Source organism: Pongo abelii, chromosome 10 (genome assembly GCF_028885655.2).
Source record: "Pongo abelii isolate AG06213 chromosome 10, NHGRI_mPonAbe1-v2.0_pri, whole genome shotgun sequence".
Taxonomy (NCBI): Eukaryota; Metazoa; Chordata; class Mammalia; order Primates; family Hominidae; genus Pongo; species Pongo abelii.
The window spans coordinates 38,031,359-38,044,088 of record NC_071995.2 but is presented as its reverse complement, the minus strand read 5'-3'; the positions used below and the strand labels follow the sequence as shown (position 1 = coordinate 38,044,088).

At 34.2% G+C, this 12,730-nt stretch overlaps 1 protein-coding gene across 1 annotated transcript in view; it reads right to left on the bottom strand.

The window, feature by feature from the left end:
- MUC19 (mucin 19, oligomeric) overlaps window positions 1-12,730 on the bottom strand; it is a 187,101-nt gene that overhangs the window by 142,684 nt on the left and 31,687 nt on the right. Inside the window, 10 exon segments of the mRNA XM_054528500.1 lie at window positions 309-458; window positions 1,458-1,595; window positions 1,760-1,844; window positions 2,513-2,605; window positions 4,545-4,680; window positions 6,118-6,241; window positions 6,715-6,837; window positions 7,597-7,807; window positions 11,993-12,090; window positions 12,294-12,354. Coding sequence (XP_054384475.1) covers window positions 309-458; window positions 1,458-1,595; window positions 1,760-1,844; window positions 2,513-2,605; window positions 4,545-4,680; window positions 6,118-6,241; window positions 6,715-6,837; window positions 7,597-7,807; window positions 11,993-12,090; window positions 12,294-12,354 — 1,219 coding nt within the window.

Here is a 12,730-nt window from a genome sequence, read left to right as displayed (position 1 = left end):
ATGTGCCCCAAATCTCTTCTAATCTTGTTATTCTATAATGACGGTGAAAATTGTGTAAGGAGGAAAAGAGTAGGTATAGAAAACCAAACAACCAAGATGAACTCCCAGTGAAATATTTGTTTTGTAGGAATAAGATCAGCCAGCCAGACTGCTTCTCTGCTGTGTCCTCCAAAATTCAGACAGTACACAAAAACTAGCTTAAACCAGGATTATCTGACATGTTCATATTATTACATACATACATACATAAGTACATAATTCCTAGCACCAAATATGTAATTACAGATTTGATAGTCAATTAATATTACCTTTTTCTATACTAATACATGAAGAGGGGTTTCCTTTAGGACAAGACATCATTTCCCAAGAGTTAGCAAATGCCTGAGATGTCTTCTCCAATATATTCTGACTTGACATGAAATCATCCTCTGCTTTGTTGTTGTAGGAACCACAGAGTCCTGTGTAAGAGCACACAACAAAGTTTCACATGTCCTCACCTACTCAATTTTTTGGATTCACATCCTCACTGCACATTCAGTTCTTCGCCCAAGTGAAAATCTGTAGAAGCTACCTGAGAATATGTCTTGTTTAGCCTTCATACATTAAGAAAAATTTCATGGCATTTCAGATTTCACCCAAATTCCCTTTCATTAGAATTCCAGGAGCACTGAAACACCATTTGCCATGAATACTGTCTTTTTCCTCTTTGTCACTGTAACTTTATCTCTTTTGAGGAGCCAATAGAAAGTGTGCATATAAGTAGGAACTTATGACTCACATTTGCACGATTTCAGTGTGGAGAGTTGAATCATATTGAGTGCTATATGCCTTTTTTACCTGGACCCTTCTGACCTATGAGTTACATCTATTCCTTTGTGTAAATAAGTTACCTTCTCAAGTAAAGGTGTCTTACAAAAGCTTCTACTGTTTATAAATTAATAGTCTTTGTGGCACTTGCCATAATCTTTGTTTGTTTTGCTCAACTTTTATGGCTGTAGTTAACTGATTTCTAAGATAGAAAACATCAGTGAAAGAAATGACCATACGATCTCCCAGAAAGACAAGTCATAATATAGCTTTTATATGAATTGTGATTTTCAAAAGATTTATATCTATAATATTTTCATTTGTTCAACTACAGGTTAAAGCCTTAGTAGCACATACTAGCAAAGTGATACATTAATACATATATTATCAAATCTCATTTAAATAAAAGACTTAATTTAAAATGTTTAAAATATTTAAATTGTTCAAATCTTTAGGGAATAGATTTTGTAATAAGTAAAGGCATATTTACTAGGAAAAGCAAGTTGGAATTATTTTACTACAATGTGGAAGGAAAGATTAAGTTAAAATGGTTTATTGGTTTAATGTTATTAATTAAGATACAATGGAAATTAGAATAAGTGATGGTAATATTTCAGCCTTGGGAATAAAACTATATCCAGAGGACTTACCCACAGTGTCTGTGAATTGGTTGGGTGGCATAGAAACATATAACTGCATCACAGGAACAATTTGTATTTGTAGTTTCACATGAAAGTATGTTTCTACTTGAAGGTATGAGGAAGATGCATTGAATATCTGTATTTTATCTGTTAAAATAATTATGAACATTAATAACATGTTCAACAGTTTTTACTTTCTTAAAATACTTTAATATTTTGATATCTGTTAAAAGTCAGAAACGTAATAGCTTTAAAAATTGAATAAATGACTACATCTTACACTTATTTTAAAATGTTGTCGTTAAACTTACCTGAATAGTAATAACCTTGATTTCTAATCTTGTCATTTGTGACTGTTCCATCACTGTTGAATATGTATTTGTCAACTGGAACAGACTAATATTTAAAACACTTTTTTAGTTAATATTAATTTACAGAATTAATTTTAACGTAATATATGAACCCAAATTTTTATGTCATAGGATGTTTAATGCTATTGGATTAATGAATAAATATCTAAAATATAGACATTTTTTAAGCATTTTTAAGGCACATTTTGCTTCATTGTTTCTCACACCAACTCTGTGTAGCAGATTGTAAATAAATCTTCATCCCCAACGTGCGGATACAGAAATGGAAACCTAAGACAGCAACTTGGGTATCCAAAGGTTAAACAGCTTGTAAAGGCCAAAGTGCAAACTACTCGTCCTCCCTTCCCATTTAGGTCTATTTCCTCTTATAATGTCAATTCCAAATAAATAAAACTCTAAACATATGTCATTGCCTTCCTTCATAAATGGTCTGCAAAGTTTAACACTTCAATGAACACATAAATTTGATCCATAATCAACATATTAATTGTATATCTACGGTAAGTTTGATATACTTCAGGACCTTTGCAACTAGCCGGCACTTCCAGAGACTTTATCAATTTTCTGTGCAATTTTACTTAAGCTTTGAGTATACATAGTAAAGCTTCTCTTCTTCAACCTCAAAAATCATGAATTTATAAAATAAGTGATATGATTTGACTCTGAATAAGCCTTAGGAAGCTGATTACTTACAGAATTCAGGAGAAGTGTAACGCTATTTAAGCACGTTCCTGTCTGACCACTTGGGCATGGACGGAGCTCAACACTAATAGACCAATCTTCATTCTGTAAAAAATGAATTTCATTAAAATGTTTATTAGAATGCCATTTAATGCTATTTATGGTATGCTATTACTATGTAATTCATTCACAATGAATATTTGAATTTTAAATATGTACAATTCCTACTACAATCAGAGTGCTCTGAGAATAGAAACCTAGTTCAGCCCATAGTACAGACTCAGGACTGGCCAAGAGCTTTATAGATGGCTTGCATAAACTATATCCGTGTAGTTTACCATTGATGAATTTTCATAGTCATGATTTTTTAATTTTATTTTTACTTTTTGTCTTCCCAAAGGGAATGTGCTGCCACGTAAGGACTCTTAGGAATTAGCAGTAACATAGTTTGCTTCTTCTCTGGACAGTTCACAATGTCTATTTAAATCCAATGTGGGAGGTATTTTAATTTGTTAAACTGTAATATAAGTCATATCAAACATGGACTTCCAGATCTCATTTCAATGTCTGGAAATCTGTAATCTATAAGAAGCAAATGTTCCCCAGGCTTTGTCATTTTTCCCTCTTACTTTCCCCATTCTGTAGGCTAATGGATTTAGAGGAGCGTAAAAAGAAGGAATGGCAGGCCTGGAGCAGTGGCTCATGCCTGTAATCCCAACACCTTGGGAGGCCAAGGTGGGCGGATCACCTGAGATCAGGAGTTCAAGACCAGCCTGGCCAACATGATGAAACCCCGTCTCTACTAAAAATACAAAAATTAGCCAGGCGTGGTGGTGGGTGCCTGTAATCCCAGCTACTCGGGAGGCTGATGCAGGAGAATTGCTTGAACCCGGGAGGCAGAGGTTACAGTGAGCTGAGATCAAGCCATTGCACTCCAGCCTGGGCGACAAGAGTGAAACTCCATCTCAAATAAAATAAAAAGCAAAAAAAAGAAGGAAATGCAGATTATGTTGGTAGGCAATCAAGAAGCTTTATTTTGGAAGAGTGACTTTTAGTAGCAGCAACTACATTTTGTAGCTTACAGGACATTAACCAACATTTCTCAGTTCAGGATTCATAAATTCTGTTCATCTTCATTTCTTACCAGAAAGATTATATAAAATCTCTAATTCTCAGGTGGACTAGATTGCTAATGCTCTGTAGCACAAAATACAAAATGGAATCACTCTTTCATTGAAATTCAAATGACTTAAAATTTTAGTACTGAGAAGAATCTAAATGTAAGAATAGCCTCTATCTTAGTGGTATTATTGTATTATAAAAACTAAAAATAAATTTAAGGGAACAATAATGAAAGAGAAAGATGCTTCATGGAATGTAAAAGATTATTTTGGCTGGGTGCAGTGACTCACACCTGTAATCCCAGCACTTTGGGAGGCTGAGGCGGGCACATCATGAGGTCAGGAGATCGAGACCATCTGTAAATGGTAAAACCCCGTCTGTACTAAAAATAGAAAAAATTAGCCGGGAGTGGTGGCGGGTGCCTGTAGTTCCAGCTACTTGGGAGGCTGAGGTGGGAGAATGGTGTGAACCCGGGAGGTGGAGCTCGCAGTGAGCCAAAATCTCACCTCCAGCCTGGGTGAAAGAGCGAGACTCCATCTCAAAAAAAAAAAAAAAAAAAGAGATTATTTTATTTGAAGCAGTAATGAACAGTGAACACACACAAAGAAAAGTAGAAGAATGAAATAAATTCCCTGTGTATTTAGATGATTATGAGTGAATGAAGAGCGTTCTATTTGTTAGGTTGTTTTTTTGCAAGGAATTTCCAAGGAGGACAGGTAGTGTTAATTTAATACTGACAGGTAATACCATCAGTGCCAGTATGTGATAGAAAACATACTGGAATACATAACCAGTAACTGAAGGGTTGTTCATTTTTTATTTCTTTAAATACTAATTCAAGGTGAAGATTGTGTTTTAAATTGGTTGAGGAATAGCTTTGTTTGTATATCAGTTTGCTCAAATATTGCAGGCTATTACATACGTGAATGGCCAGGAAGTGGCAGTTTCCAGGAAAGTTGTACTTAACACCATCAAAAGTGGTAAGGGAACTTCCTTCCACCTTACATCTTCCAGGGCATAATGCTTCAGTGCAAGACCACTTTGCATCTTGGCATGTGCTGTTAAAATATAATGGTTATATTAAGGGTTATCAATTGTATTTTCTCTATGGTGAAAATAAAATATCACACTAAAAAATCATCACAAGTTAAGACATTTGGTTAAGCTTTATTAAACCATCTTTATTTTCCACCCAACATCTCAGCTCTGATAAAACGTCTCATTGATGGTGGTATCCTGATATTTTAGAAGCCTTGACTATAGTGATAACTTCTCATGAATTAAGCATGTAAAACTTATAAGCTGGATTTCAGAGATTTTTTAAAATGGAACACAGTTCATTATCAGTATTAAAATACCTGCTACAAGCCACATTGTAGAATTGCACCGCACAATACATAGAGTGAGCTTTTGAAATGTGTCTCATCTAAATAGAGACCCATTATAAATGTAAAATACATACAGATTTTGAAGACTTACAGGAAAAAATATTGTAAAATCTCTCATTAACTTGATTTCATATTAATTTTATGTGTAAATAATAGTATTCTAGGTATATTGGGTTATATAAAATACATGACTAAAACTAATTTCACCTGTCTGTTTCTTCATGTCTTTTAAAAATTTGTCAACTAAAAACTGTTAAATGATATATGTGGATCATTTTTATAGCCTACGTTATATTTCTCTTGAACAGTACTGTTATGATTCAATAAATTATAGCTACTATTATTTATAATCCTTCATACAAATTAAAATTAATTATTAATATAAATATAATATAAATTAATATTGATTATTACCAAAATAAAACATTTTCCATTTATAAAGAAAATACATTTTTTATTGAGCCAAATTATGTCTCCACAAAGACACAATACATTTCAGGAAAAGTATTTTGTAGTATTGCAGAATTAGAGCTTCAGAGAAAAGCCATAATGAAGAATGGGGAAATCTCAAAGGTCATTATATTGTTGTGGAACTCAGAAGGAAGACTCAAGCTGAGTATTCAATTAATAGTGAAATAATCTACAATAAATTTTGGTACATGAAAATTTACTGATGAATAGATATATTATTCATCTTCACCAATCTAGTCACATATAAAAACTATTTGAAAAGTATTTGGCTATTACTAACTGTACGTTGTATTAAATATTCTTGGCAGAATTAGCATCATTATTGTTTCATTATTATAACCAAAATCTTATACTATACTTTTCTCTATATTTGCAACTACCAAGTGGTTTACTATTGAAAACACTGTTTCTGCTAGTGAACATTATCTTTTAAAAGTACACAGAAAGATCATATATTTTATAATAAAAACACTGAGTCTAAAAACAAAACATCAACAACACAGAAAATGCAGTGAGATTGCTTTTTATTTCTTAAAAGTTTATTTTAAGGGTGCACTTAGGAATTTTTTCAAATTATATAAAAATATTGGTATTATTTTACCATCAGTAATATGTGAACAAAAAGCACACACATACCACTGAGAACCACAAGGACCCTCTCGGACTTCTCCTGGCTGGTACACTTTTCCACTGGATTCACAGGGACATTCAGCTTTTAATACACATTTTCCTTTCTCTCCAATATCATCCAACAGATAACCTAGAACACATTGTATAAGGCCAACCTCAAAACTCTACAAACATCAGTAAATTGTTCAGCAGTGTATTGTGAAATCACTCTTGAGATAGTTCTTTCGAGTGTAACATGCACTGAAAATGATAATTTCTTATTAAAGCAATTACTCCTAATTTAAGAATTGGCAAGAGGATAGAAAACAGTTTTCTGAGTCTGAGTTACTGCTACACAGTGCACAGTTCTATTGCACTCAGTGTGGGACTAGAGCATATTCTGTTGAATACAGAAGCCCTCAGGTATTGTAGAGATGGAAATACGCATTAGCTTTAAAATTCTCTCTAACCCTCCTCTGCAGTTTGCTAAGAGGATATATTAGAAGTAGTTAAATTGTTGGAATGTCATACTATAAATAAGACACCACTCTGACATGACTTGAGTCCCACTTTGTTTTTAGCTTTTGTTTTGTTTTAGTGTAAATACTCTCATTGGTGTACTACCTTCTGGGCAGGTGCAGCCGCTCACACATTCACTGTTTTGAAAAGGAGCCACATTAGAACAAGTTGCAGGGTTGGAGGGTCCACATTCTTTGTAGATATGTTGTTCTGGACATCTGTGTGTTTCTGGAGAAATATAAAAATATGTGTACACGGATATTAGAGGAAACTAAATGTAATAAATACACAGTCTTCTAAGGAGGAGCTTTTCAAATGGAATTCTTTGAGTCTGAGTTACAAGGCAGAAGTCAGCCTTTAAAGGTACTCAGTACAACTAAATTATGCCAATTTCCTGTGCATTATTTTATGATACAATATCTAATTTACAGGAAATATATATTTTCTGTAATTTCATTTCATCGTAAGTTGAAATTTATATTCTACTTGTATTATGAGGATTGACTTAAGCATATGTGGAAAGTATGTTTGTATATGAAGCTCGTATTTACATTTTATTAATATTTTTGAAAGAAAATGATAGTACTAATCAGTATACATTTGATAAATTGTCCAGTTATTTTTTACAAAATTTACTCGTGGTTTTCAGTGACTTTTTTTGATTGTAATGAGTACAACATTTTAAATTAGATCTTAACACTAAGCACTGCAATTTGAGGTGAGTCACATCACCTAAACGAACCTGTTTCCTTGTAAGTACATGTGACAAACGAGACTTCATCATTTCTAGGATCCCCTTCCAGGGCTTAGAATCATTTGAGATTACATTGCAATACAGCTTAACTTCAAAGTACTGTATACCTATGTATCAAACCTGCATGTTGTGCACATGTACCCTAGAACTTAAAGTATAACCAAAAAAAATAAGAAAAAAAAAGTATTGTAGAAACTTACAGAGTTGTAACTACAATGAAGGTAAAAACCTACCACAAACCACATCGGAATCGCTTCGCCAGGATTCAAAGGTGCCAGGACCATCTGAGGCACAGAGGCGGGACAGTTCTGAATAAGTGTCACATGTAGATGTTTTGTCTCTAGTTTGGCAGTATTCATCAATGCAGATCATTTTGTAGTCATTGGATAGAGCAGCAACCTTTCCACATTTCTCAAAGTAGGTTCCAATAATTTTGTTACAGTGCTACAAAATAAAGCATGATATTTTATTAAAATGGGCAATAAAAATAAGAAAAATGGGCAATAAGATGAATTTTTTAAAGGATAAATACAGAAGTTTTTTTGTTTTTGTTTTGCATTATATCCTGTAGCTTTGACAAGGAAAGTGCTTGGATGCTGTTTGAAATAGAGGTTTTTGAAGTATTGTAGTTGGTAACATGACTCCTAAATGAATACTGTTGGATTCTTGGCATTTTGGATTGTTGTGTAAAGACGTTCGTTGAAATGGAGGTTTTTGAAGTATTATAGCTGGTAAAGTGACTCCTAAGAGAATACTCCTGGATACTTGGCATCTTGGATTGCTATGTAATGACTTCAAAATTTATTGTACTTAAACTTATCCAAACCGTCTTTAAAGGTGACATGAATTTTAGAACTAGAGAAAATGGAAGGGGTGAGAAGGGAGATTGATTAATGCCAAAGATTGGGATGGTACCTGATAGAATACCAAAATAGAGAGAAGGGATATTTTCCCTTTAACTGTTAATCTGCTCATATTTTATAATCAAACAGATGACCATAAAATAAAGTGACTCAGTCCTTTCTTAGTCGGAGTGGTGGGTATTTGCTCTTGGAACAACATATTTGTTCTGTTTCAGTAAAGGAAGTAATGACATATATTATTGAATGAAAAAAAGTTCTAATTTCAACATAGTTCAACCACCATATAGCTGTTTTCTATTTTCACAATTTGTTTGTTTTTAGAGAAACAAAAATGCTACTGTCGAACAAATGTACAATTTTTTAATTATTATTATTTTTGAGACAGAGTCTCTCACTGTCTCCCAGGCTGGAGGGCAGTGGAGTGATCTCGGCTCACTGCAACCTCCACTTCCCGGTTCCAGCAATTCTCCTGCCTCAGCCTCCCGAGTAGCTGGGATTACAGGTGCCCACCGCCATGCCCAGCTAATTTTTTTGTGTTTTCAGTAGAGACGGGGTTTCACCATGTTGGCCAGGCTGGTCTTGAACTCCTGACCTCGTGATTCACCTGCCTTGGCCTCCCAAAGTCCTGGGATTACAGGCGTAAGCCACCTCACCCGGCCCAAATGTACAATTTGTATCAACTAGGCTGGAGGCAGGCTGATAACATTCTCCAAATGAGGCATAAAATTAAGTGAAATAAAATCTTCAAATATTACTCTTCATCTATTATTTTTTGTACATTTTTCTCACTAGATTATAGATTTCTCTAGAGCAAGAAATATGAATTTTTATGCTCTGGGCTAAATACAATATCTTGTACATAAGTTGGTCTTTAGTAAATATACATAGGTTTGAACGTAAATTGATGTAATCATTTAACTAACACTTTTGAGCAAGAAGGAATAAGTTTTCAACGTATTATGCAACCACCACAATGCATAATCCCTATTATCATGGAAATTCTAATTTTATAGGGAACATATGAGAAAAACTTGGGCAATTTTTATAGATGGTATCTTATTATAAGTACCAATGAGAGCCATAAGGTAAAAAAAAAGAAAGAGAAAGCAATTCCAACTGCAAAGATAAAGTAGAATTTCACAATGAAGATGCCAGATGATCTTGTATAATGCCACTGTGTAATTTTCTTTGCTGTAAGATGACTGGATGGCTATAATTGCAACACCCTCTTTCAATAAAACAAAAATATCTTTTATCAATACTAGCCACACATTTCTGGATCTTGAGAATTCTATTCTAGTTGAAATAGGAATGTGTGAACATTCATTCAGTCACCAAATGGATGCAGTCTATCAAATTCAACATAATAGCATTACAGAAGTGCGGAAAATTCACAGAGTAAATGATAACTATTTGCAAATGCTGTTGTCAAAAATATTATCCGTAACTTTCTCAAAAAGAAAGTAAAAGATATGAGGGATGACAATTCAGACTGGATATCTGGGGAAAAAGTAAGGGAGTGGGACATAGTACGTGGATTTCAAAACTGTAAGAGAGGAATCAAAGACAGTACCCATCAAGAGATGATAGTGGAAAGGTGAAGCATGTCAGTTTCCATACAGACAAACTAAAACACTATGCAAAGGAAATTATAATTGTTACACTAATATATGGTAAATATCATAGTGTTTGGGAGGGAAATTATTTTGGCACGTACAGCTAGACTAAAGCTGAAAAACAGAAAATAGGAATATTGGAGAGGAAGTAGTTACAGAATTCTAAGAAGAAGATATGAGTGCTTAGGAGAATATGGAACCAAGGGCTTAAATTGGAACCAAGGGCTACAAAGCCATGGTAATAAAAACAGCATAATAATGGCATAAATACAGACACGCAGACCAGTGGAACAGAAGAGAGAGCCCAGAAATAAATCCAAACATACACTGCCAACGATCTTTGACAAAGGCACCAAGAAGACACAATGGTGGAAAGGATGGGTTCTTCACTAAACGGTGCTGGAAAAACTGGTTTTCCACATGCAAAAGAATAAAATTAAACCCATATATTATACCATACACAGAAATCAATTCAAAATTTATCAAAGACCTAAATTTAAGGCCAGAAAATATAAAATCTCAAAGGGAACACAGGAGAAAAGGTCCTGCACATTGGCCTTGGTAGTGATGCTTTGGATATCACACCAAAAGCTCAGGCCACAAAAGCAAAAATAAACAAGTGGGACTGCATCAAACAGTGCTTCTGCATAGCAATGAAACAATTAACAAAATTAAAGTGCAGCCTAAAAATTGGGGGTGAAATTGTAAACCATATGTCTGATTGAGGGATAATATCCAAAATTTATAAAGAACACATAAAACTCAAAAGTGGAAAAAGAAATAACCCAATTAAAAATGGGCAAAAGACTTAAATAGACATTTCTCAAAAGAAGACATGCAAATGGCCAACAGGTATATGAAAGGTGTTCAACATCATTAGTCATCAGGGAAATGCAGCTCAAAACCACCAAGAGCTATCACCTCACACCTGCTAGGATGGCTATTATCAAAAAGTTACAAGATAACAGAGCTGAGAAGAGTGTGGAGAAAAGGCAAGTCTTATACACTGTTGGTGGAAATGTAGATTGGTACAGCCATTATGAAAAACATGATGGAGATTTCTAAAGAGATTAAAAATAGAACTACCCGCTGGGCACATTGGCTCATGCTTGTAATCCCAGCACTTTGGGAAGCCAAGGCGGGTGGATCACCTGAGGTCAGGAGTTTGAGACCAGCCTGGCCAACATGTTGAAACCCCATCTCTACAAAAAATACAAAAATTAGCCAGGCCTAGTGGCATGCGCCTGTAACCTTAGGTACTCGGGAGGCTGAGACAGGAGAAGCCCTTGAACCAGGAAGGCGAAGGTTGCAGTGGGCAGAGATCATGCCACTGCACTCCAGCCTGGGCGACAGAGTAAGACCCTGTTGCAAAAAAAAAAAAAAAAAAAAAAAAAAAAAGGAACTACTATATGACCCAGCAATCCCTCTTTTGGGCATATACCCAAAGGAAATGAAACACCACCTTGTAAAGATATTTGCACTCCTGTGTTCATTGCAGCATTAATCATAATAACTAAGATATGGAAACAACCTAAATGTTCACAAATAAACAAATGGCTAAAGAAACTGTGGCTCATATATGCACAATGGAATATTATTCAGCCCTAAAAAAGAACAAGATCTTGCCATTTGTCATAACATGGATCAGCATGGATGACATTATACTAGTGAAATAAGCCAGAAACAGGAAGAAAGATGATCATGCAACATCTTTATGTGTAATCTTTTTACACATAAAGATGTGCAACACCTATATGTGTAATCTTTTTTAAAAAATTAAGTCTGGAGAAACAGAGAACAAAACAGTGGTTACAGGGGCTGGGGGAGTCTTGAGATCTAATGTACAATCTGAAGACTGTAAGTAATAAAATTGTACTGTATCTGGGATTCATGCTAAGTGAGCAGATTTCAGCTGCTCTTACCACAGAAACAAACAAACAAAAAGAAGTTGAAGTATCTTTCAGATGAGATGATGGATATGTTAATTTGCTTCCCTGTAGTAAATTTTTTACTACCCATGTGTATCACATACCAGACAAACATGTATACATGTTGTCTACCTTAAATATACACAATAACATTTATTTTAAAAAAGAAACCAAGGGAACTATTGCTAGAATTTGCTACACAAGGAAATATAAATTTCTTACCTGTATTCCATCTTCACAAACTTCATAGCTTTTTCCAACAGCATTGGGACAATCACCAGGAATTTTACTATTGGCAATGTGCTCATTAATATCTTGCCCTTAAAAAGAAAGCATTGTTTAGTTTAAGTTATTCTTTTTATGTGTGCATTATTTTCAAGCTACATATGAACTTGGCATTGTAAAATTTTTTTTCATTTTAACGAGTTCTCATTATTTAGACAAAAGACAATTGAAAAATTATTTTAGTTTTTAGCTTTATTTTGGAAAGCAAGTTCTTAGGAATGAGACATTGGAATGTTACCTGGAGTGCTGTTGAAGTTACCACAAAGACCACAAGTTGGATACTGCTTGTGAAGAGTGAGCTTTAAAAATAAATTACATGTATACGTTCATGAAATGTTAAACATATCTCAAAACAAAATGTACCCAAACCAAAGGGCTACGCCTCATCAAATTCAATTATATCTAAGCTGGTTACTTAGAGATGTTAGAGGGCTTTTTCTTAAGGACCTGGCTCTGAAATTTGAATAGGTCCTGAGGCCACCATTTACTAACTATGTGTCTTCGAAAACATTATTTGGTACAAAAGTAATTGCAGTATTTGCCATTTAAAAGTAATGGTCAAAACTGCAATTACTTTCGCACCAGCCTAATAACTTTCTTACTCTGCATTTCCTGAGTTTCATCATTTGCAAAATATTATTAATAGTATTTTAAGATATTTTGAATATTAAATGA